The sequence below is a fragment of the Parasteatoda tepidariorum genome, chromosome 12 (genome assembly GCF_982258835.1).
Source record: "Parasteatoda tepidariorum strain Cologne lab strain chromosome 12, Ptep-v5.0, whole genome shotgun sequence".
Taxonomy (NCBI): Eukaryota; Metazoa; Arthropoda; class Arachnida; order Araneae; family Theridiidae; genus Parasteatoda; species Parasteatoda tepidariorum.
Genome location: NC_141766.1, coordinates 30,827,530 through 30,854,848, shown reverse-complemented (window position 1 = coordinate 30,854,848; position 27,319 = coordinate 30,827,530). Strand labels below are relative to the sequence as shown.

Sequence of the window (27,319 nt, the reverse complement as noted above, 5' to 3'; positions counted from 1 at the left end):
CCCAATTATAATTATACAAATTTCGTTATAAGATGTACAAAATATAGTCTACTTGCACTAAACCCAATTCAATAATGATTGAAAATTTGATTTTATTGCTACTTATTTCTTACATTTGCTTCTAAAATTAAATCAGTTTTAATGAGTACTCTTTTTAACGAATTTTTCACAGTCCAGGAACATCCGGTTCACATTGTGAATTTACGCATCTTTTGTGCGCAACTTTTATAACATTTGTATTTATACAAGACTAAGGACTAAGGAACCTGTAATTCTTTCCTTATTAAAAGACTAACTGCTTGCATTCATATTACATAGTATATATTTTAAATCTTAAAATCTAATTTCAATATTCAATATATATAGATAAAAAAAATCATAAGTGATGCGAAGTGTGTGGTCATATTTTCGCAAATTTAACCTCTCTTCCACAAGGAAATTTCGAAAAAGGATACTTACACAGCTCCTTTTTCTTAATTTAGTGAATAAAAAAAATATTTGACGCAAAATTTTGAAATAAATTTTTGCAACACAACCTTTACGTAATTTGATAACTTCTTTTTCCAGTTACAATGAAAATATAATTAAAAATATAGTATAAGCAAATATTTTTCAAAAATGTGCAGCACATAAAACAAAAACATGCATAACACAGTTTTTTTTTCACATCGAAAATCACATTTTTTACATCATCAAATCATTGCATCAACATTTTGTATATCAAATATTTTTACATAAAAAAATCAAATTGCGGAAGTATTAACTTTGCTACAACTGCGAAAAATATTCTGTAAACATGAATCGTAGCAGTATTTTATAGAATCATTGTAATGGATAAATAAATAGAGCTTTTATCGCATAGAAATTCACTACCTAATTTCATTATAAGACCAAAAATTTTTGATATATAACATCTTTCGTTTTTTTTTCTTTTATTATGTAAAATTTCGTACTTAAATGCTTGATATTATTAAAATGGAAGCTCAAAATAATAAATTTATAAGTAATGTTTCGAAGAAAAAAATTATGTACTGCGAACATTTAGTTAGACTTTGTGGTGCCCCCCTATCCTCTGGTGCCCTAAGCACGTGCTTAGTGTGCTTAATGGTTAATCCGGCCTTTTGATGAAATGCTTGTGGGTCCACATGTGCGTATATACTGAGCTGGATTCAGTAGGAAGAAATCTTGCACTCTCAAGTGCTACTCTGCTGCATTTTGCTAAATATTCTTAATTTCGGCCTTCATTTTCCGCCCTCCGAAATCGAACCGAAAAATCTCTTGAATTTTCTCTACTCATGGGGATCAACTAAACGTTGCTAAATTTTAATAGGAAAGGAAAATTTTATTTCTCTTGTTAATTTCATCGTTGGTGAAGCAGCGTCTTCGTCAATCGCAAGCTCATTGCCTTCTTGAACTATTCTATTTATAGATCAGTTCCATAAATTTTTAATTTAACTTAAAGACCATTCACTAAGTAAATATTTTCATGTAAGGTCCTTAGAGCTGTCAAGAATCACAAAGTTTCATCACCGCAAAATTTTCATCGCCCTTTTGTTCATTTAATTTAATAAAGATAAGAATTATTGTGATTTTAAACGCAAATTATTTTACCTGAGAAACTGTCCACTAATTGCATAATTTTTAAAACTCCCTCTGCAGTGCCCCATCCCCTCTGCAGTGAATCAAAATTGTGATGGCTTGTCTTCGGATCATCCTCAGGGATTTTTCCCAGACCGTCGCTAATAGCCCATTGTGCAGCTCTAGTGCGGTATAAATTAACTACAACAACAACCCAGCGTTAAACACATCCTATCTGTAACGTTCAAAGCGCTTTCACCAACAAATTGTTAGGTGAAAGCAAGGACTAATATGATAATAATAATATATCTGTGCCCATAGGGCCCCGTAGTGGACTGATCGTAAAGACAAGGTTCCCAGCAGATCACCGAAGTCAAGCATCACTGGCTGCGGTCAGTGTGCGGGTAGGTGACCACTTGGATCAGTCTGCGTAGAGACCGAGGGTGTGCGGTATAGTTCCTCGTTAAACTGCTCTACCGTAAAGTGCTCGACTTCGCGTGCAGGTCGTCGGGCTACCGAAGCGGGGGTGCCATCCCCTCTGCAGAAGATTAAAATTGTGATGGCATGTCTTCGGATCATCCTCAGGCAGTGGCGTACGCAGAATTTTTTCAAGGGGGGTGTTCATAATTTTCTGAAACTACTAAAAGAAATTCGAGTCTATAATAAAGCACTATTATTTCCCTAATTTAGACAGCTAGACAATTTTGACTTTTTATTTAGACAACATTGCTTAGTTAAATTTTGATTTGATTTTTTTAAGTTTAGGAACATAATGTAATATCTTCTGAAGAAAGTCCAATGTCATATGGGTGGGAAGTAACACTTTGAGGACCACTTTCACATTCATCAGATTTTGTTATGCTAGAAACGTTTTCTTCAACGGAAGTATCACATTTCTGTACAACAGAAAAACTTACATTGGTACTAGATGCTGTCACCTCACTAATTTCAGGTCTTGCGTTTTGACATCCTAAAGATCCAAGAACAGCAAATATCTCTAAATATATATACATATATTGGCACAGAAATATCTTCTATGCTAGGATCTCAAAGTTTCGAGCTGGAATGAATAACTTCAATGAGCACAGTATCTCCAATGGTATTGTTACTGATTTTTTCACTAGTCGAAATAGTGGCGACGACCGGTTCGGCGATTGAATGAACTTTTTGTTAAGACAAAACAAAACAGATTTAGCGACGAGCTCCGAAAGACAAGCGGCAGAGATAACTCTTAGTCTGACTAACTAACTCCACTGTACTCCGTTCCCCCTTTTATATAATTTTTCACCGCATCTTCAAAATTCTTGAATTGACAGAACGTCTAGGATTCCAGAATCATCGCGTAAAGACCTCGCGAATGACCGCCAGTCTCGAAAATTATACTGGCAGGACAGAAAGGAACCAGTCCGTAACAGTATCACGTGAATTTGGTTTCAAAAGTACAACCCTATCATAGTAAATGTTTTTTCATTATTCTGAGAAATACCGTGAAATAAAAAGGCAAATAAAAATATATAGTCTTAAAAAATAATAGCACGCATAATTTCTGCTGAAATTTTTATTTTTGCCCTTTTGCGTACGCCACTGTCCTCAGGGGTGTTTCCCAGTCGGTCGCCAATAGCCCATCGTGCAGCTCTAGTGCGACGTAAATTAACTACTACTACAACAAAAATGCCCATAGGTGTAGAAACGTGACGTCATTTTTCTATCCCTTGTCCGTTCCTGATTGCGATCTCACCTAAAAGACCATTTTTACTGCCTATAAATCGCGCATGCAGCTACATGCTCATACTTAAGCATTCGTACTTGCGTGTAGGTGAAACTCGATTCCCGAATGTCCTCCTCTGGATACGACCTTGACTTGACAATCAATTATTGCATGCAAAATATTTTATTTTGAAAATTTGGAAATGCAAGTAAGAACCTCATATACAAGGGTATTTTCAAGTGAAAAATTCGCTAACTATGTTCTTGGTCATATCTCCAAATTCCAATGGATGGTGTTTTCTGCACTAGGAAACGCTGCAAGCTCGGTACCACCTGAATTTCCGGTTTACTGTTTCCGTTGTATTTTAAAGCCATTTGGCATCATTGTGTTTTGAGATTCCTGCAAGCAATGTATTTGATTACTTATTACTTGTGTTTACAATGCTAATAATACTGGTGTTTACAATGCTAAAAGTGTTAACACTAACGTAAGATGGTGCACAGCTTGCAACAAGAACAAACAGTAATAAACTTATGGAAAGAGGCCAGATCAAGACTGCCAAAAAAGCGAGTTATTCAAAATCTAGCAACCATGTCACCTTTTTTAACAATATATCTCTAAAAAACTAAAACAAATTTTCACCTCAAACTCACCAGAATTACATATTAATATCTTATGAAATATGGCAGATTTGAGCTCAGAAATTATCTAATTTATTTCTTTTATTGAAAACAAAATTATCCGTTTGAAAGTATCGCCTATCAGAATAACATGTAGGAAGCAGCTGCAAACTTTTTAACCGGAACTATGCCGAGCTCGAGATAGTTGCCATACGTGATTTTTTACGTGCAGTGAGAACGTCCCTTTTATCTATGTTTTCGTTGCAACTCACTGTAATTGTGTCTATAAAATGTTTGACTTCTGCTAGAAATAGTTGGTTGGTTTTAGTTTGTGTTGAGGATCTTCATAAAAAGGAGTATGTATTTAAATATTATATTACTTGTCAATAAAGAAATCATTATAATTTGAGGAAAGAATTGTACTTATTGTTATTTTTCATAATTATAAAAATTATTTTACTGTGAGCTATTCGTTGTATGATCTTATTTACTTAGACTGTGAACATCGAAAACATAAGCAATGAAAACAAGCTTGAACATTGCGCATTGATTTAGCTGATCCTATCATTTATTCATAAACTGTAAGCAAAAGTGAATTCATCAGCCTTGTAGTTTTCGATTTATACATAGAGCTTTGGATATGAACACTGTACTCTCGGCAAGGACAGTGGGAGAAGTTTTTTCATGAGCAGGGCCCCTACATTACTGAGTGTCCCCTAAGTGTTACAAATATTTTTTTTTCTTTTTGTATTTTTCCTTGAGAATTGACTATTAGAATGAGTAAACAAGAATTGAAACTTATTAAACTCAAATTTAGTAATATATCACAATTTACTTTTGTTATAAATAATTTATAACACTTTGCAAATAAACAACTTGTGAAGTAGGTTTTAAGTTATGTCCAATGGGGCCTCTGAGAATTCACTGTCTGCTTCTAAGTATTCTAGTTCTTATTTTTAAAATATTACCAAGAACTTCTATACATTTTTTTTGTTGTATTAATAATGAAAGTATTTGCTTGAACATATATGTGCACATTAAATATTTTCGCAAACAATTTCAATAATTTGAGTAAAGCTTCTAAACCAACAATTTAAGACAAAAAATTAACAATTTTAACCACATATTTGTTTTAAACTCACCAAAGAAAGAAATAAGAATCTGATTAATACTACTGGTAAATGGTTTTCTTCTTGTAATATGAGTTATTGTTTGCCTTTCATGGTCAAATTTTCTAAATTCTAGCTTTTATGTTTAATTTTTTTTTCCAGAAAGGTATTGTGATTTTAAATTTTTTTTACTAAGAAAACTGCATTTATATTTTTCATAAAAATTATAGGCAAGTTCAAGAATTGTGTTAGATAGACGTATTGGTTGTAGGTGCTTCATTTTCTAAATAAGGAAGGATGTCTCTTCATAAAGCCTATATATCTGTCTTTTCTTGGTTTGCCATCCTCAAAAACATTAGAAATAGATTTTTCTTTAAACTAATATCCAACAAGTTGTCGATAACTGTAAGATATGCTCAGTTGTCCTAAATCTAATTTCTTTTTAAAAAAGGAACAGGAAAACTAGTCCTGTTCTTATTGGATCTTATTTTCTACTCTAATTAATTGATTTGACTTAGTGATATGAAGTAGTAGATTTTATCCCTTGATTCAAATGATTGTACTCAAATTAGATTATTCAACTTAAAACTGATCTATTCATTATATTGAAAAGTTTTTTTTTATGTTGCTTTGATAATGTGATTTCAAATTTGTTTAACAAATTCATAATTTTATTCACCAAAATAAATTAATGCATTTGCCTTTTGTTACTATCCCTTCTAAAAAAATCAGGAGGTAAACCATCTTAGCACATAGTTTAGAAGAAAAAAAGTAGTCTGCAATATATTGTTTGAATTATTACTAAGTGTATGCAGATGTTTATGAATTAGAATTTATTTTAAAATATTTTATTCTAGCTGCTTTTGTATGAGTCAAAAAATCGAGAAACCAACATTATCAGGGCAAAGAATAAAGACCCGTAAAAGAGGTTTGTGTGAAATTTTTAGTGTTTAATTTTACTATCTGATTTAAAACATGAAATTAGAAATCATACAGATATTTTTTTTATACATATTGTAATACTAGCCATTGGAAGTGGACAGCATGAAAATACGAATAAGATTGAAATTAAACTAGGAAGAAAAAGCAGGTTTAATAATGTAACCAATGTTATATAGGCTTTAAAAATTGCTCAGCATTTTTTTTAATTAAGAAATATGCAATGTTAAAAGGAGGCAATGCAAAATCAACCTCTCTTCATGGTTGTAATATCTACTTAGAAAATATTAATAACTTTTGAAATGCAATATTTTTTTACTTAGGGATCAATAAAACTCTTAAATGACATATTTATAATAAACTTTAATAATGAAGGTTTTTGATAACTGATACATATAGGCCAGAAATTGTTGAGTCGACATAAAAAATAAGTTATCATGCATTCCAGGACACATTAATTTCTAAACCATGAAAAAAAAAATTTTGTAGGCAAAATTATAACTAAAATTAAAATAAATAAATAATTTTTTTCTGAATTGCTAGTTGTTTAAAGAGAAAATTAGATATATTCTGAGTATCATATTACATCATTGCTTTTCCTTCATGGAGGTGTTTGATCAGTCCTTTATTATAAAGAATTCTTTGTTTTGTTTATCAATCGATAGCGTAATTATGAATGTATATAAATTGATGGATAAAGATGTAGAAATTCATATTTCAGCCATGGACCAAGTTTTAGTAAAAAAGGACCCAGAAAGTTGGGAGTCTACCGATCCATAATTTCTTAAGTCTAGAGAAATTTTTGGATGATTGGTATTTGAAATAGTGATAATTAAGTATTTCATGTTAGTTTTAAATTAATAATTTTTTTACTAATTAGCTCTATATTTTTCCTTCTAAAGTTGTCATCTTTTAAATCTTGTAGTGATAGGATAGTACTTTTCTATTGTATTTTCTTTATTTAGTCAGTCGTTCTTGGTTCACTTGAAATATCGTTTTTAACATTGTTGTTATTTTTGAAAAACTTTTTGTTATTTGATTTGAGCTCTTTGCAAATAGTCAATCTATTTGATATGCACCTATAATCTTTATAACAACAATTTGTTTCTGAATTTACCATTGAACTAATTTTTTTTAATCGTAGATGAGAAAGAGAAGTACGACCCTACGGGTTTTCGAGATTCCATTATTCAAGGTCTTGACGACAGTGGATCTGACTTAGATTTAGTTTTTAAATTCCTAGACTCTGCTGGGTCAAAGTTGGATTATAGACGTTACGGAGAGACATTATTTGATATTCTTCTTGCTGGTGGTATATTAGGTAAGATTAAATTTTTTGGTCATAGTCAGATTAGTTTTTTTATTTATATATATTAATAATTTCGCTTAATTAACTTCTTTAAATTTATGATTTAGCATTAATTATGTAAGAAAATTATACTATCATGCCGTTTTTACTGATTTATCTATTTTTCTTTTATATAAATACTTAATCCTATTGTCCATTGCAAGACTGGTAATTGTTTCCTGATATTTCTGTATGTTCAAAACATCCCATTTTCTACAAATATAAATGTGGATTTTAAAATAATTGATTTGAAGTATCAAAAGATTTGATTTTTCTATCTAGCAACTTATTATTTTAATTAATGTTGCTAGTAAAAATTGCAAAACTTGGTCGTTCAAAGGTAGAAACCATCTTCAAACTATTTATGTGGTCCAGGTGTATATTCTTAAACACAGGGTTCAATGTTTCACATTTGGAAATTCAGTCATTTTATAGAAAAAAATTGAATTACCATATATACTTGCATATTAGTCTATCTCGCTCGCTGTTATTTGTAGCCCCTGTTGAGAAAATAACTTTAAGTTTAATCCCTTTGCGATAAGGTGTTATTTTATTTTTTAAATACTTTGCCATAATGTTAGAAAATAAAGGCCAGAATAGAAAAATAAACTTGTGCTAACAAGATCAAGCAAGATAAAACTATTTGCAATGAGAACGGAGGATTTTAGAAGGTAAAAAGATGAGCGTAGCTTTGATTACTTGTGCAACAAAACTAGTTCAAATCAGATAGAGGGGGGAAATGTTGTTCACTTCTATCTTTCCTCTGATGATTTACTTTATGTTACATAGTTCTTCAATACTGGAAATTTCTTTGCTGGGTGCTTTTTTGGGGAAAATAGGTGGGAATATGTTTTGCATGAGAAATAAGTTGTTGAAAAAATTACCAATATTTGACCTGTGGATAAGTTGACCCCCTCCCACTTAAAATCTCATTTTTTTTTTTTTTTTGGTACCAAATTTTCTTATTTATATACGAGTGTATGGTAATAATTTATATTATCAAATTTTAATAAAACAAATCTTGGACCTTTAAAGTTTCACTAGAATTAATACGTATTTTTCATTTGATTTTAAAAATTCTCTATTCGAACCAACAATATAATTATCATATCATAGATTTTTGAAATGGTGAATGCTAAATCATCTACTAAATTACTTTTGAATAAAAATTTTACGAGACATATTTACTGTATTCTTGTATGGAGATTATTGAAACCCTGCTTAAAGATTATTTAATGAAAAAAAAATCTTGAATTCCACTGTAAATTTTAATTAAATATTGGTATGAGGGTATGTTTAATTGTTGCTGATTATTTTTTTAATGCAATAGTACTATACTAATTTTCTATATATTGATCTCAAACTATTATGAGTTATTCAATGCTCCATTAATAAAATAGCCATGGGAACTTTCTGTTCTGAACTAAGTAGATCTGGAATAAAAAATAGTATATTTTATTCTTATTCTGTGATAAAATTTGACTTTAATATACTTAGTTAGAGCAAATTTTACTGTTTTAGTTTATTTGCTTTTTTTAAATTTAGTCTGATATTTGTATATTAAATAATTTATAATTTATGTATATAATTTAATAAATTGTCAGATTCTTATATGTACAGCCATTGTAATTATATATATATACAGCCACTTAAAAGGGGTAATAGCATTTACCAGGGTTTTACTTTTAGTGTTTTTTTCCATTAAAAAGCTAACCCTGATAACAAGATTTGATTATGTATAAATGCTCTTCTAATAGAAAATTTTACTTCTTTCTTATTTTTCTAGTTTAGTACTTTTCAAATGAAAATATAAGTAACAGTTTGGCTGTTTTAATGTTTTGATTATTCTTCATTGCTTAGCTCCCGGAGGTACACTAGCTTTGGATGTGGATCCTCTTAAGGTATCACGAACTGATGTTTGTATTTTCAATGCTGGAGACGATTTGGAATCTCTAAAAAACTATGCTCAAGTATTAATATTGTCTTATTCCTATTTAAAAAATAGATTCTTCCTTAATTAAAATTGTTTAATTTTTGTTAACAAATAATCTTTCTCTTTAGGTTCTCACAAAGTTGATAAGACGTTACAAGTATTTGGAGAAAACTTTGGAAGATGAATTTAAAAAGGTTATCATTTTTTTTTAATTTGTAAAAGAAGTTGTTTGAGTACAATGTTTACTTCATTGGTGTACAAACAAAATTTGGTACATCAGAAAAATTAATTTATGCATTTTAATAAATTCTGTCAGATTTTCTGAAAGATTTTTTTTAATATTTAAATTGGTAAAAAATTCATGCATGATTCTGGACCTACATTTTGATTCAAACATACATAACAAAGTACATACAATGAATGATTAAACATACATTCGATGATTTAAACAAACATGTTTTAAGATGTTAGGGTAAACTTTAAACAATTAATTAAATTGTCATTTTACTACCTTTTTAAAAATTTCTTTCTCGAAGAGTGTAATGTTGACAGTTATGATGATGAACTTTGAATCATAATTGTGAATTAAGAATATAATTGAGCATTTTTAAAAGAAATCAAAATGAATATACTTCAAATATAAATATACGATGAAGATAACTACAGTAGGGAACCGATTATCCGGAACGATCGGGACCATCGCTATTCCGGATAACTGATTTTTCCGGTTTTCTGAATCGCTACAAAAAGCCGTTTTTTTTATTGTTAAACCCAACTAAAAAAAAATTTTTTTTTAGAAATAACCTTAAAAAGAAGAAAAAACGATGGAGTCATACACTAATGATTATTTCCAAAATGATAATAAGGTAAACATCTTTCAAAAAAGAAAGAAAAATCCTAAAATCTTATGAGGAAAAAAATATTTTTTTTTTAAATGGCGGGAAAATTTATCGAATTTTGTTCCGGTTTTTTGGTTTTCCGGTTTTCTGATTTCCGGATAACGGGTTCTGTACTGTACTATATCTGTAATAAAACTTAAAGAAATAGCAATATGTTGAAGGAATAATTATTTAGCAAGATTTTTTTTTTTACTTTGAATATTACTTATATACATATATTTTCTGCATTAATATAGTTTTATAAGCTGAAAACCACAATGCATAGAGAATTGAAATTGGAGTTTGCCCTGTTGAAAAAAATGAGAGAATAATGAGTCCTTAAGTTGAAATTAGTAACTGTCATTTCCCTGTCTTTCTTAATTGTTCTAACAAATCAAAATTGATGAAGCTTCCTTTTATTTCCATACATAAAATAATTTAGATTTCAATGTTTATACCTTTATCTCTGCCAATACAGATTTTTTATCAGGTATAAATTGTTGTTTATACTTCTGCAATGTATGTCCTAATAGTTTAATTTTTACGTTGGATTTTTAAATGTGCATTTTAAAAGTAATTTATATTTGAAATTCATATTTTGAGAGTAATATTTTGTATATCATTCTAATTTTCTAATTTCCATATTAATATTGGCATATAATATATTTTTATTGGTATTTTTTTTTCTTTTTTTAGGTATTAGTATTTTTAAAAGGATTCACTCTTAGCCAGCGTTACAAATTGGCCAAAGTTACTGCGATACTTCTTGCTGGTGGACAAATTCCTCCTTCTGTTCTTTCTAAAGTTTTACAAGACCATTTAGTGAAAGATGGTATTTTGTGCTAGGATATTATAATTTTTATTAGGTATCATATGCTGCAGCTTCTATATTTTATTATTTGTTTAGGTGTGGCTTTGGAATTCATCACTGAAGTTTTCAAAACTTGGCTTCATGAGAGAGACAGTATTACAGTATGGGCTTCTCTTAGAAAAGCCGGGCTAGATTCTCGTTTAATGGTTTGTATTGCAATATTGATGTCCTTTATTAGTTATTATGTATAGCAGCTAGTTAATTTAAGTAACACTGTTCTGTGCAAATACAAAATTCATATGGGTCAGCAAAGAGCTAAACATATTGAGGAATTTGCTTATAGCCAATGGGAGCAGTAAGAAAAAAATACTTTTCTTGAAAATTTCTGAAAATTATTACAATTTAGCAAAAGGAAAAATAAAGATTTACCTTAAAATTAATATTACATAATCAATGAGATTCAAATTAAATTCTTCTATTTCTTGTAAATTAATTCCTTACATAACTATACTACAACAAAGGGTTACACTTATTAGAGTTTTAGTCTGATACAGATCAGTACCGACAATATTTTAATTATTTTCTTCCTTTAAATTGTTCCTTAGATGTAACCAAGATTGCTAACTAGAAATATTTGCTTAGCTGGTATTGCTAGTTAAAACTAAATTTTCCTGTAATTTATATATTGTTTACACAATTAACATATTTTATTTATTTATTTTTTACCTCAAGTGAGGTACATACATGACACAGACTTTATGGCTAATGTGGCTGTTAACGGATTCATCATTTTGTCTTTTTCAAAGGCAGTAAATCAGCTTTTCCTTATTGTTGTACTCAGGAAACCTGATTTGCTAAATAGGTTGAAAGGTTTTGTTGAAAATTTTTTTATTGCCCCATAATAGATCAATGTGTGTCAATCCATTCAATTTAGCATTATTGTACATCTGTACGTAATTAATTCCATAAATTGAATCCACAATTAAAATAATCTTGTTTTCCTTATAGAAAAAATTGTCAGACATAGTAAAAATGTGGTCTAAAATTATGTACATTGTTTTGTATAAAAAAAGCAGAATTTTTTTTTTATGAAATTGAGTAAAGGATTGAAAAATAATTGTGATAATTTTATTACTCAGGTATGATCAAAAGATAATAATAATTAAGTGAAGCAAAAAAGAAAAAATAACTTAATAAAATAACTATAAAAGAAAATAATAAATAACCATAAAAGTAAACAAGTTCATAGAAAACTTATTCTTTAACTTCCCCTCAGCACTGATAGGAATACTTATACAGCACTGACTGAATAGCACCATAAAGATAACATGCTTTATGATCTTGCTCATTTATGATTGTTACATTGTTATTTACTTCATTTTAGTACCAGTGTTTGTAATATTACACTTCTTATTAGGATACTATGTTAAATGCCATATAATTTATTATATTACTGGTTTCAATCTAAAAATGCCATATTATGTACTGAATGGTTAACTTACTGTAAAAATAATTAGACTGATTTATTAATTTATAATATTCATTCTCATAGGAATTTTTCCCTGCAAGCAAAAGAAATATTGAAGTTTTGAACAGCACTTTTAAAACAAACGGATTAAGCCAGTTACTAGAATTCTTGGTATGTTAACAAAATTTAGTATTTACCTCCAAATTCAAGTTTTTAAGTTGAGTATATGTAGTTTTTTTGTAACAATTTTAGGAAATAAAGTAATATAGCTTTTTTATAGTTGACAATGAAGAGAAAAAATCTGCCTTGCATTTATTTCTTCAATCCCTAGTACTTAAGTTGTTTGTTGCATTCACACTCTTGGTATTTTATTTTGCTGCTAAAAGAGAGTAACTTCAAAAATATTTGTCAATTGTTAGTTGCCAAACATGCTGAGAATCTTTCGCTACCAAAGCACTCAGCGTTTGTCTATTAGTACCTTTACCTTTGTCTACTGAGATTTGCAGAATTGAAAAACTTTTTATATAAATTGTTGTTGCCTAGTTAAACTAAATTAAAATCAGATATTTCTTTGTAAAATCAAAATATTTTTAAAAAGTTCACTTAGAACTCCTTTGCACTGGGCTTTTCAAGTTTTAGGGGCTTTTCAAATTTTTGTTGTTAAACTAACCTTTAAAAGTCTCAGATTTTATTTTATAGCAGAATTTATTTATATTACACTAATTACATAGAATTTATGTATTCATGTAATACTATGTGTAGTAAACAAGAATGCATGGATGCAAATAAATTTTTTTTATTGTTATAAGCAATTTAAATAATTATGTACTAAAGAACAGAAAACTGAGATTAAGAAATAAAACAAGATTAACCATTTATCTAGTAACCACTTATTGAACATCAAAACTCAAACTAAAAAAAAAACTAGAACAGAGTAAGTTTGTCAGAAATAAATATATATTTTCTTTAATCTGTAACTATAATTCGAGTAACAGTATTAAGCTATACCAATGCCCCTCATGTAGAACCCTTTGTATTTAACTTGAATTCAACATTGAATAAATAAATAAAAAACCTTTAAGCAACATTCAATGTTACAGCTAATAATAGGCAAAACAAATAGAAAAAGATTATCTATAATTATGGACATTAAAATTGTAGATGTATTAAAAAGACTTAATTTTTTAGGTTGTTATTTGCTGTAGACATACATATAAGTAGCTTTCTAAATGTTTGTTTGAAAATATAAGATGAAATTTTTAGCTAAAGAAATTTGCTTTTCATATAATTCAAACAAAGTGTTCATTAGATTGCAGCAAAAATAAAATTTAATTATATGAAAATATTTGTTTACAAATAAATCTATTCCACCTTACTGTCATTTGTTTTATTTGAAAAATATGTCATTTTAATGTTCTTGAAAGCTTTAAATCTTGAAAATATGTTATTTACTTCGCGTAATACAAGTTGATTTAGCATGAATTTCTTAAATATTTACTATTAAGATATTTATGTTTAAAATAAAACCATTTTATTAAAAATTAATTTTTTGAGTAATCCTGCATATATATATATATATATAGTTGAAAACATGTTGTATAACCATAAACTGTATGGATTTTATATTTATCATGTAATCAATGAACCAGGGCTGCCAACTACTATGCTTTTTGTGAAATACTTTATAGAACAGTAAATAATTAACCAAGGCTTTCAGAATTGTTGTTAGTTTTCCAAAATTTTAAAAGCCTCACCATGAGAAAGTTGAAACAAAGTGGCATTTCATATAATCTTTTTGATCATTTACATGTTCTGTACATCCTGATGTATAAGTTATTTTTGATTATGAGAAAGCAGATTTCTTTTATATCAGGTGTATAAGTCGGCCGCTGAAAAAAACCGGTACAAAATTGTTTTAAATAAGAAAACATAAAGAAATTATTTAGTCTACAAATTTTTTTTAAGTTTAAAATATTTTACATTGTTCTTTCTGGATATGATACATTTGCCCTCAAATAAAGATGCATTGCAAAAGGTTACTGAGTCTGACACAGATGTTGCTCTGCGTCTGTTTGGTATGTTTAAAAAATTTTGATTGTGTTATACATTTTGAAATGTTCGTAAAAATAAAAATCTTTTCTTATTCCTAAATTTTTTTCTAAATGTTATTTAAAGTGTTTCTAAAAAAAATCTTTCATATGTAAAGAAACTATGATAAAAAAAAAGCAAAATTTATTGTATATAACAGATTAAAAATAGTTTCTGAAAGGGGTAAATTGATGGAGAGTTATTCATATCTATCTCATAGTTTATAAGGCATCGATATTTCAGGATCAGCAAATGTCTGACTTTATTAAGGGTGTATAAGTCGTCTGCCTGATTTTTGTAAAATTTTGGCGGATTTGAAAGGTTGACTTATACACCAATATGTATGATAGCGGTGTGGAAAATAACTTCAAATCAAATTTACTAACCAAAGAATAAAAAAAGAAATTTATCTACCACTAAAAGTTATTTTCTCAATAAAGAGTAAAGTTGGCTGCCCTGAATTAACTAACATAAAGAACAAGCTTTTTTATCTCAGTAGTATTCCCCGTCTTTCTAAACAAATATCTATTCATTTTAATTTGAATGAGTGTCAGATATAATCTAGAAGATGTTGGTTACTCTACTTGTTTTTAAACCAATAGTTAAAACTTACTTTACTATATTTTATACAGATTTATCGTAATGTTAAAGTTTTGTGTATAGATAAGTTTAATATTCTATAAAAAGAAGCTGAAAATTTAACTTTTTGGTTGATCAATAAAAATGTAGATAATTTAAATTTGATTTACTTGTTCATATATTTAGAAGTTTTTGTATGATATACAATTCTTTTAAAACAATTTTTAGAAAGCTCAAGAAAATCAAAGTGTCAAAAAAGAGCTTCAATTGCATATTGGATTGTTGCTAAAAGATGGTGCTCAGGTGAAAGAGGTAACTGTTTTGATTTTTTCTTTTGCTGTGAAATTTCAAAAATCTTAATTAGTTGAGCTTTAGCAGCATTAAAATTCATGGCTCAAAGTTAAATTTTGCTGCCACCTATTTTGAATCAAAATCTTGTGTGCAAGGTAGCATAAAAATCTGGAAATTTTATTGTAATATAATTTGCACAAGGAAAGGAAAACTTTTTATTGACTATATATATTTAGTTGAAAAGAAATATCACTGAATTATTGTATGAAAATTCAAAACATGAGTTCTTATAAATATTTTAAGAGAAAAAAAAGTATAACAGCAACATCAATTGCACAGAGCTGACTAAATGCAGTGTTCTGAACAAAAAATGACTAAAAATAGATAGTTCTAAAGAAATAATAAACAGTTAATAAAGAATTCCGGGTCTTTTCCCTTGTAGACAGTCTGGCACTGTTCAAAAGTTGATGAATCAAGGGGGATGGTTAATAACAACTCATATATATATATACGAGAGTTGTTTTTTAAGTAAGGGCCAATTGAAAACAAAACCCAATTGAAAGAAAAGTTTCAAGATGCAAATTTATTTTCGGATTCTACCTACGTTTCTCTTTTTTTTCCACCATAGTTTCCAAGATTGTTTGAACACTTATCATACCTTATAACTAGATTTAGAACACCCTCTTCATACAAACTTGACGCCTGCTTCGTTAACCAAGAGGTCACGGCCGTTTTCACAAATTCGTCATTATTGTAGTGATTGTTTCCAAAATTATGTTCAAAATATCAGAAAAAATTAAGAACACTCCAACCAGAACTTTCCAACCAAAAGAGTCTAATAAAGCTGGGATCTGAGCTGCAGAGAGAGTCATTGTCATAGAGTAACAAAATCCCCTGTCAGCGTGGCATGGAATTTTGCTACTTCACAAATCGTAACTTCATAAATCTGCCAGTGTATGTATGCAGCAGAAAGATTTTTTATCGGCTAAATGACTAGACAGTTTTTTTTAGATTATTACTTTTAAAATCTGCAAGTGTAAGTAAGCCACATAAAATATGTAAGAGTATTTTAGCACATTTCTTATAAATAATGTGAATGTAGAATTTGCTTATGCTTGATTACTGGAAATGCAATATTAAATCAAAAATATGTGTTTTAATTCTTTCTTTAAGTGAAATTTTTTAATAATTTTCTATTGACAGTTCAGGTCCGCATTCTCTTCTGCATTTACTTTTAACAAAATTCCCTTTTTTTAATGATGATGTTATCAATCATTAAATGTTATGACCAATAAATTTAAATTACTTAAACTATTCCTCATTAAAATTTTCCCACTCTAGTATAGATTTAAATTTAGAAGTTATATGTAAGTTGAGTATTTAAAAAGACAAAAAAACTCCTTAAAACACCATACGCAGAAAAAGTAAGTTTTTATAAATACTCATGCATTTCATGTCAGTTTTAATTCTTCAAAGATTATAAGTTGTTTGTTATTAAATATAAATATAATTATGTGATCATTTATATTCACTATGCATTTAAATTAATAAATTAAAAGAAATATCCTGTGTTTAAAGATAAATGGTTTTATATTCTCACATGCTTTTTATAATATGAACTTTTGCTCTATAGATATAGGTTGTTAAAGTTTTTCCTATTAATTTGCTACTAGTAATTTAAGAAAATTTACATTTGACTTTTAGATTACTCCAATTATAAAGGAACAAATGAAAAAGCACTCCATTCCTGAGCATGAAATTGCTGTTTTGGTATGTTTCTCTAATCTTTTTGTATTATATAACTGTTTTGTAAACATTTGTAATCGCCTGAATTTAACGTACATATGTAAACATTCGGTGAAACGTCACTAGGATGAACACCTTTGAGACTCAGCAAGCTTAGCCCTAAGTGCTTAAAAGAGGAACATTATAAAGTAATAAATACAATTTCTATTTAAGAAATATTTCTAGAAACTTTGTATAATTTCAAAAAAGAAATACAATTTATTGATTTTGTTTAGGCTAATCAAACACTAGCTTATTGATTTGCTGACTTCTTTTCAAAACATGGATTGGTAGCCATTATTGTTTTTACACTATGTAATCAGTTTTTCTTTTGAAGTTTATTATGATTAAAAAAAGTAGATATATTTTCAATTCTTCGTCTAATATTTTTGGCGTTTCAATTGACATACTAAATATTTCAATTTAAGTGTGTATGGTTTTTAAGTGTTCTGATAGTTTTCAGGAGTTGCAATTTTCTCATTTATGTTTATTTATGAGTTTTCTTTTAAAATCAAACCATTTATAGCCATTTTGAAAAATAGTGTGACCAGAAAAATAATACAAATTTGAAGCTTATCGTACTATTGAAACACCACAAGAATTCTTTACTGCAACAGTTTTTCCTCATCAGTCAAATCTAAAAGTTATATTTCATCTAATGTTAAATATATTTATAAATGAATTAATTGTTAATGGGTTCACATTCACAAGAATTACCTGAAGTAAAACACCTGTTACAAAAAAACCCTGCAATATTAACTTGTTGTGCACTAGGCCCTATACAAGCTCTGGAAATTGTTTAGTGTTGCTATGCAGTCAAAAAATAATTCAGTATGCAAACCTATCTTCATTGGATAAAGCTAAAACTGGTTGCCTCCTTGCTTAAAAACCATATTTGTAGGAAACAACAGATAATTTATAAAGATATATAAGGTCTTTAATGAAGTGAAAAAGGAGCTGTTTTTATTCCAAATAACTGCTTAGGTTTGGTTGTCTGCTATTAGAAGGTAAAAGTTATTGGAGAAAAAGAGGATGTCCTCAGTGTAGGTTTCTTACTTTGAGAAGTGTTTTGAAGGTGAATTTTCACTTTAAATATCTCATTAGTGTGGAAAATAAATGTTGTCTGCCATCAGTCAATATAATTTTTTTTAAAACTTGTTTAAAGTTACAATAGAACAATGGGCATTTTGAAATACTTAGTAAGTAATTGACTAAATCTTGTAAATGAAGGAAGTTTCTCTTGTTCTATCTTTGAAACCTCATTCTTTATTTTCAAAACTATTAAAATATTTTGAAAAGTTGGTTGTTTGGAATTGTCCATAAAAATTTCACCTTTTTTTGTTCATTTTCTAATGATTATTCTTCACTATAAATATTTTTTTATTTTAACTGCCCATCTTTTAATAGCTGTGGATCTCATTGATGGCTATGATGGAATGGAACAAAAAAGAAGAATTAGTCCCTGAACAAGCAGTGAAACATTTGCGGCAATATACTTCTCTCTTGTCTGCATTCACTCGAAATGCTAAATCTGAACTTGCTCTACTTGTCAAAATGCAAGAATATTGCTATGATAACATGAATTTTTTGAAAGTATTTGAAAAAATGGTTGTTCTCTTCTATAAAAGTAAGCATTTGGTTTTCTATCTTAAAATTTATGCTTTCATGTGTATCGTAAGGAAGTCAAACTTTATTATTCAGGAGTGTTTTATTTTTTTAAATTACAAACAATCTATTAATATATGGGACGAGTTTTGATGTAATGAACGAAAACTTTGTTAAATATAAAAAAAAATTAAAAAAATTAACGATATATAAGAAAGCAATCCATTATCTTAAAGTTCCATTATCTTCTGCATATGATCCAAAGCAGAAACAAAAAGTTTGATAATTTTAAATATGGTTTTGAATTATAATGGTATCATAATTTAAAATTTTAAAATCAACTGAAAAAAAAGTGATGCTTTTTGTGGAAAATATTTCCTATCGGTAATAAGCTGAAGTGAAAATTTTTAAAAGTAACTAGTTTTTTTTTAGAAAAACTTTTCCAGCATTTAAAGACAACTAATTGACCATCTGGCCTTTTTATATGTATGTTTAAATTATATATATCTTGGTAAAAATTCTTTTAAAATAAGTTCATTCAACTAAGAATTAGCTTAATGTTTTAATTACTAGTTGTAATTGAAACCTAACCATAGCGCTCGGAAATTTAACCCATATATTTTTAAACTTTCCAAGTTTCTAGCCTATCCCTTAGAGAATTGAAATTTAACATGGTACCCATGTCCAATTATGTCTGTGCTATTTTATTACATAAAATATAATGTAGTGTACTTCATGTTTGTAAAACTATTTAAAAAATAAATACAAAGAATATAAGTATAGTTTATATTACTGTTACTTAAAATTCTTTTAACCACAGTAATTATAATTAATGGTAAAATGGAAATAAATAAAAGTACTAAGAAAAAAAATTACATTACTTTTCATATGCGTCTATACATATATTTGTAGTGCATGTTTAATTAGTGTGATAGGTGAATCTGCTGCTTGTAACATATTAAACAAATTGTAGCATAATTCTTTGATACAGCTATTAGTATTTTTTTCGTTTTTTTCTCCAACATCAATTTTGGAATTAGTATTTTTCTTTGTAACAGGCACTGCTGTACACTCAGTTTATATAAGGACGAAAACACTTAAAAGATTGTCTAGTTTTTCATTCAGCAATATTCAACATGTTTGATAAAAATCATGTGGCTTATAATATATCGACCATATTTGCGTCTTGAAATTCATTGGTTCTGCTTTTATTACAGTGCTAAGTTTAAAATATAATTTTATTAAAACAATGTTAAGATTGCTTTTAAAAGAAATAACAAATAGGTTTAAACTTTTTCAGGTAGTTAGATTTTTAAACTTCATAAAAAAGTTTTTGGAAGCAGACCTCTGAAATGTATGAACAAATGATCAATAGCTAATAAAATATCTGGATCTTATGTGTTTTATTTAAGTGCTACTTTTGAGAGTGTTTTGTACATATTATAAATATTTAATCAGGAAATTTTTTTCATATGTCTTAGCTGAAGTTTTGAGTGAAGATGTGATACTGAAGTGGTATAAAGAAGCTCATTCTCCTAAAGGGAAAAGTATATTTCTGGATCAAACCCGTAAATTCATAGAATGGTTGCAAAATGCTGAAGAAGGTATTATGATTCAAGTTAACTTATTTTGTATTATCTCATGAAATGCTTGATTAATTTTTAAATCAATAATTTAATAAAAAAGTGAATTAATAATTGGTGTCATTAACCTGTAGCTTGTCAAATCATTTAAACAGATTAAAATAATTGGTCAGAAATGAGATTTTAAAAAAAACGAATGACGATTATATGATAACTGGGAGTGCAAAATGAGTTACTGATACTTAGAAAAAAGTCTGTTCTGTGTTTAAGACCAAAAATACGAAATACGTGTAAAAATAAAGGGTATAAAAGTGCAATTAATCATAATACTAATCGCAGTACAAAATATTTTTATCCAATGGACATTTTTGGAACTATAAAATCAAAGAATCGGGAGACAAAACTAATTTGCAGCAATTGTTATTTTTCACAATAAATAAATTAAAATAGTCTGAAGATAGCATTCATGGTAGCTACGTGACAACAGCCCAGAAGAGAAACAAACTGTTATAAGTCTTTTAATGATGGAGAGTTATCTGTACATTTCATTGACTTTGCCCATGTGAAGTTATATTTCTAATATCAGTTTATCTGGTGTGACAATAATGAGATATGTACAGCAGTGTTCCCCAACCTTTTTATCACCACGGACCTGTCAACGTTTGATAATTTTACCACGGCCCACTGAGCATTGATTGTTTATATTTTAGATTATTTTGATTTTATAATTTTAATTTAATTGTATTTAAACATACCTTTAAAATAAAATACAGTTACACCAAAAAATAAAGTGATTTAACATTTTAACTTACTTGAACGTTACATCAATGAGAACCCTGAGCTTGTTTCTTTGCAATAAGACGGCTCCATCTGGGGGTAATCGGAGACAATGACACCCGAAGTGTGTTGCTTATCTCCAGTTTATTCCGTTGCTTTGTTTTGGTTGCTGTTACTGCAGAAAATCCCGCTTCACACAGATAGGTTGTCGGAAATGGCAATAGGGATTTAAGTGCTGTGGTGGCAATCTCGGGGTATTCTGCCAAGACTTTAATCCAGAACACCGGCAGAGTTGTTGTTTCGAACGTAGTTTTAAGACCGCCGTCATTTGCAATCTCCAACAGTTGATCTTCTTCTTGCATTGACAAATCTAGATTCACCCAATTTGTTGGCAAATGGGTCGCAGATCCATTCCTTACCAGTTCGTGGGTCTTTTGTGGTTGGGAAGTAGCGCTCGAACTCTTTTAAAAGCAAAGACAGGTGATCATGAACCAACTGGGAGGAGGAATCTTCAGGCTCTGTCTCGCCTAAAATACCCGCTAATGTCTGAAACATGTCGAAAATGCCTCTGTTCACGCGTCGTCCCCATAACTCCAGTTTGGCTTTAAATGCAGCTACTTTGTCAGCCAACTGAAAACAGTTGTCATTTTCCCCTGAAGGCACAGATTGAGTTCATTCAGCAGGTTGAATATGTCACACAGGTAAGCCAGTTTGGTGACCCATACCTTGTCACTGAAATGTGCTGCCAGCGGTGACTTCTTTTCTAAGAGAAATCTTTGCAATGGCTCTCGCAATTCAAATACTCTCAGTAGCGATTTTCCTCTGGATAACCATCTTATTTCTGTGTATAACAGAAGGCATCTGTACTCTGCGTCCATCTCCTCCCAAAGCTGCTCAAATAGGCATGAGTTAAGGGCGTGTACATTGATGTAGTTAATAACTTTAACGACATCAATCATTACGCTGTTAAATTCTGGTGACATTTTTCGGCTTGCTAGCACTTCCCTGTGAATAAGACAATGTGTAGCTTCACTCTCAGGTGCAACTTCCTTAATCCAAGCAGTTAAACCAGATCGTCCGGTCATCGCAGCAGCTCCATCTGTGCATATGCCTACACAAAAGGACCATTTTAGTTGTCTTGATATATAACCATCCAGTGACTTGAACAGTTCTGCTCCTGTGGTGTTGGTTGGCAAAGATAGTGCACATAACAAATCCTCATACACATCTTCCTGATATAGATATCGCACATAAACAAGTATTATTGCCTTGCTGTCAATATCTGTTGATTCGTCAACCTGGAGTGCGTACCACGGTGATGCATTAATCCTCTCCAACAATTGCTTCTCAATGTCTTCGGCTATTTCCTTAATGCACCTAGTCACAGTGCTAGCCGACAAAGGCACATGTGCTGTCTTTTCCACAGCAGCTTCTCCTAGTATTTCACGGCAAATGTCTTTAGTGGCGGGCAAGATTAATTCTTCACCAATATTGAATGGCTTTTTAGCTTTAGCAATGCAGTTAGCCACCAAATATGATGCTCTTAGTGCACTCTCCTTTATTGATGTGGTGGCCATCATAAATTTTTTCTGTCCTTCGTGTTCCCGTTTTTTCCCCTTCAAAATACTCCAGGGACTTGTCTTTTAATCCAGGGTGCTTGGCGTTCAAGTGGCGAAGCAGTTTTGAAGGTTTCATTGCGTCATTAGAGAGTTGATCGCCGCAAACTATGCAGAGCGGTTTTGGTTTGTGTGAATCGCCTGTCCCGACAAAACCATACTTCAAGTAGGACTTATAGTATTGTCTGTTAAAAGTTCCATGTTTCTTTGATGTTGAAGGCTCTTCGGTCTCTTCACTGAGCCTTTTCTTTTTTCCAAGGAAACTTTCTAAGGACGTCTGTTTTGTATTCATTTTTGCTAACTTGTGAGTTAAATTTGTGCAGACACAATACACGCGTACACCAAGCGCTGCTAAACCTGAGAAAGTACCGGTGAACAAAGAGAGGAGTGGTAGACACTTTCTTTTTACAAAAAACAAACAAAACCGCATAAAGCACACAAAACAGTAGAGAGGAATCATGGTCACGTGGTCTTTGGGCGACTAAATGGCAGACTAGCCAGCTTCTCTTTTATAGCCTTACTATACACTCTCGCTGTGTGAGGCGTCAGAATCGAGAGAGAAGACGAAGTTCTTTATTAGTTCCAATGCAAATGTCGCGTTGCGCTTTCGTTTTTTATTTATGATATTTACAGTTACGATGATTGTTTTTTTTTATTTTATTAAAACTAATTGAATGAGAAAATAGTTGCAGAAGATTTCTTTTTTTTTTACTTTTTAAAACATTAAAAAATTTATGTTATTACCTTCAGGGGCATCTTTTATTTAAATAAATAAAATTTTAATGGAACACAGATATTTTTAATTTGGGGTATAAACCTAGGAATTTAAATTCAGTTTCAATGAAATGGGCGGCCCGGTACCATTTGATCCACGGACCGGTGCCGGTCCGCGGACCAGGGGTTGGGGACCACTGATGTACAGGATCTAACTACAGAGATATTCAGTATGGTCTTATTCAAATGCAGGTTTTCCAATGTTTTATTCTGAATGAATTAACAAATGGAACAGATACTGCAGTTAAGGAATTAGCTAGCATAGCACTTAAAGCATTACTCTTTGTTCAGATTTATGCTATTTTTTGACAAAATTCTGGAAATATAAAAAGATTACAACTTCAGTGAAAATTAAAATTTTGAATACAAATCCAAAATTTGTTCTCTATGGATCTAAAACATGGCACTGTAATAAAAAAAATCACGAAAAATCTTCAACTGAATAAGAAAAATCTTATATATTAACTGGTTTCATAAAATTTGTAACTGAAATTCTTAGAGTTGTAAAGCCAGGTATTAATTGAACTTGGAATTAAGAAATATGAAGGAAAATAGATTGTTCATGTTCTCTGAAAGCCTGAGAAATTTAAATTCAAACGCAGTTTTGGTTAGAATTCTCAGGGGAGAAAAGAAAGTTTTAAAGCAATTTTGTAAAGAATGGTTGCAAAATGATTGCAATCAGAAAGACTTGGAAGTAAGCAAAGAAAAAAAAACAGTCAAAAATAGATTAAGATAGAGACTGATAATAAAATGCTCCAATTCAGTGTGAAGAGCAATATGTAAAAAAATTTGAAAAGTGACTACTTTCACAGCAATTTAGTTATAATATCATTCTTCAATGTTCCATTTAAGAAAAATTTCTTTTTGTATCTTCATTTTTAGTATTGGGATTTTTAATAAAAATTTGTTTCAAGTATGCCTTATGTAAATTTTTTAAAATTTACTTTTTTATCTTTATCAAAATATCAGTTACTAGATTTTTATTATTGGCTTTTATATTTGTAAGGTTGCTTACCAGCTATAGAATCTACCCACTCAATATTGACAGTTGAATATTAGGTGTGACATTAATTTATAGTATATTATTTATCAAAAGAAAACTTTTCTGTAAATGCATCTTTTGAACTGCTTAATAGAAAATGGTTCAGAGTGCCCAGCTCTTGAAATAAAAAAACAATTATTTCTAATCAGTCTGTTTCTTTTTTTTGGGGGGGTGGGGGGTGGAAGAGTCAATGTTACAAAATATTTAATAAACTTTTGTGTCATTTGTTTTATACCTTTTTATTTAAGGGAATGCATATATTATGATACTTATTTGAAATATCGAATTGCTTAATTATTCTTTTAAAAACTGCAATAACTACCATTTGTTTTGTGATAAAATGTAAATAAGTCTCTTCAGGTTTTAAAATGCATTGCATGCTTGATTGAAGCTTTTAAGGGGACACTTCACGATGAAAAACCCAAAAATCGACCAAATTATACTTTTTTCAATTTTTGTTTCAAAAAATAATAGTTATATCTAGCTACAATTTAAAAGAAAAATTTTTCAATTTCAGTCATTTTTTGCAAAGTTATAAGCATTTCAAGATTTGTAAACAAGGTTATGTAAACTGTCTGTTTTTATAGTTAAACTGTTTTTTCTCAATGTTGTTTTTTACGATAATATTCAAACTTCGAAAAGTTCCTTGCGCATGAGTTTTGAATAAATCTTTATTTTTTTCTCATATATATGATTGGTCTAATGTTCCGTAACCAATGTGATATAAATAAAAGCTGAATACTCACTGAATATTTTTTAAATTACTTTAAATTGTTATTTAAATTTCAATTTTTAAAAATTATATAAAGACTATGATATTTTGATTTTTTATTTGTTTAAAATTAAGTGCTAAGTTGTTCAAACATATCCAATTTTATTTATACTTATTCAAACTGTAATATAAATGAGTTTCATACAGCTACGATAAAAACTCATGCGCAGGAAACATTTTGAAATATTGGAACATTTAGTAATTTTACTTGCGGATAAATTATTAAAAAAATTATAACTTTTCAACAAATTAATATTTTTGCTTCAAATTTTGGGAATATCTTTCTAAATGCTTTATTCACAATCTATGAAATTTTCATTAAAATTGGTTGATATTTAAAAAAAATCATTTTGAACCTGAAGTGTCCCCTTAATATAAGTGCATACTGAATTATGTGTTATTCTATAGAATAATATTTTGATTTCTTATAATATTTTTTTATAAAGCTATTAAGAAAGGTGCCAACTATTATGATTTATCCATAATTATTGCAATTTTAAAGCCGCGGTCTTATGATTTGATAATAAAAATTATGGTTTTTTAACATTTCTTTAATAATTTGTTAAAAATAGGTTTTTTTTCCCCATAGCTACGAAGAGTTAAGAAATTTTGTTTGCAACAACTCTATGCACCTTAAAATTGTGTTAATTTCAATTTTGTAAAAATTAACTATATATTTTTGTTATTTTATTTCTGATTACTAGTAATTTGGGCACCTCTTTATTAAGGAAGATAAATTTTATATTTTTTATAAATATTTTTCTATGAATTCAAAACATTCTTTTTCATTTGTAAAAGCATAATTTGATTTATTATGTTTGAATATCTGCAATATGTTAATTTTTTAAAATACACTTTTATTGCTGCAGAATCTGAAGGAGAAGATTAATATCATCAATTTCAACACACAGACTGCAATGAAGTGTTTGAAGACTTATTTTAAAGTAAATTCTTTTATATTTACTAACAAACAAAAAAAATATTGTACTATTCTTTTTAGAAAATATCATCATGCTGAAGCATTTCATCTTTTAAAAACCAAAAAATCATTATACATGTAGAATTTATTTTTCTATTGGTAGTTCTGGTATAAATATGTGATGTTATATACTATGACATTTTTAAAAAAGATGTTCTATAATATTTTAAAACTGAATGAATTATCACCAGTAATAAAAGCATTTGCTTTTTAAAAGAAAAGTGCATATCACTTTTCAATTTTTTTTAATATTTATTTATATCCAATCCTGGTGGTTTTACTTTTGATGTGTCCGAAAAAGAAAAGGGATAGTTAATGGCTTTTTGCCGTATTTTATTACCTACAGACAACAATAGAATTTGTATTTTATTATGGTTTATTATGTTTTAAATTGTTATGTATACTTAATACTTTGTGATATATTTTTACTAAAAAGCATCTGTGACTTGTTTTAATTTATTCTAAGTGCTATATGGGATAGTGACTTATGTTGTTTAAAACTTTAATTTTTTTAATAGAGAAATAGATGGTGTTATGCTGTTTAAGATTATATTTGAAATATATATTAGTAGAGGAAATAAAGTGTGAATATTATTCTCTGGTAATCAGAGCCTGTTAATGTGTAATAGTTCACATTTAACTTTGTTAAACTTGAGTGATGTTAAAACGTTCCATATCAATAAAAAGTTTGTTTTCATTTAGATATCTAATTAATTAAAATCACAAGTGTATATTTTTATGGCTGCATATATATTAAATTTATGATTTCCACTTTTATTTCAAAAACTCAATGATACTTAATGTTAGCAAGTAACATTCTGTAATATATAACTCATACTTTTTAATGTTAACAACAAATTTATAAACAAATTATTCTAATACTAAAGCATCATGTTAAAATATGACTAGGTTAATGCCCTGTGGTAGAATCGCAGCGACACGGCGACATTGTTGCAGAACGTTACAAGAGTTCTTGCAGAATGATTTTTCTATTAAAAAGCAAAAAAAAAAAAAAAAAAAAAAAAACAATTTTCTT

At 29.0% G+C, this 27,319-nt stretch overlaps 1 protein-coding gene across 2 annotated transcripts; it reads left to right on the top strand.

The window, feature by feature from the left end:
* Positions 1-4,122: 4,122 nt before the first annotated feature.
* Positions 4,123-27,319, top strand: kra (basic leucine zipper and W2 domain-containing protein kra). 2 transcript variants are annotated; one of them, XM_016053981.4, is made up of 13 exons: positions 4,123-4,262; positions 5,873-5,943; positions 7,099-7,275; positions 9,163-9,272; positions 9,364-9,429; positions 10,810-10,945; positions 11,021-11,130; positions 12,477-12,563; positions 15,288-15,371; positions 17,055-17,120; positions 18,543-18,762; positions 20,222-20,344; positions 26,174-27,319. In XM_016053981.4, exons 1-13 carry the CDS (start codon positions 4,159-4,161, stop codon positions 26,191-26,193), a joined length of 1,374 nt encoding a protein of 457 aa, XP_015909467.2. In that variant the 5' UTR covers positions 4,123-4,158; the 3' UTR covers positions 26,194-27,319. The 2 variants fall into 2 exon arrangements, with proteins under 2 accessions (XP_015909467.2, XP_042896930.1); XM_043040996.3 differs by lacking the exon at positions 4,123-4,262 and adding an exon at positions 4,411-4,487.

What these genes read in the sequence shown, in the direction of transcription:
- kra (XM_016053981.4), top strand. Translation starts at nt 4,159, where the DNA reads ATGTTTTCGTTGCAACTCACTGTAATTGTGTCTATAAAATGTTTGACT. An exon ending in CTCTAAAAAACTATGCTCAA is followed by an intron (nt 9,273 to 9,363) that starts GTATTAATATTG and finishes CTTTCTCTTTAG; the next exon opens with GTTCTCACAAAGTTGATAAG. An exon ending in GGTTGTTCTCTTCTATAAAA is followed by an intron (nt 18,763 to 20,221) that starts GTAAGCATTTGG and finishes CATATGTCTTAG; the next exon opens with CTGAAGTTTTGAGTGAAGAT.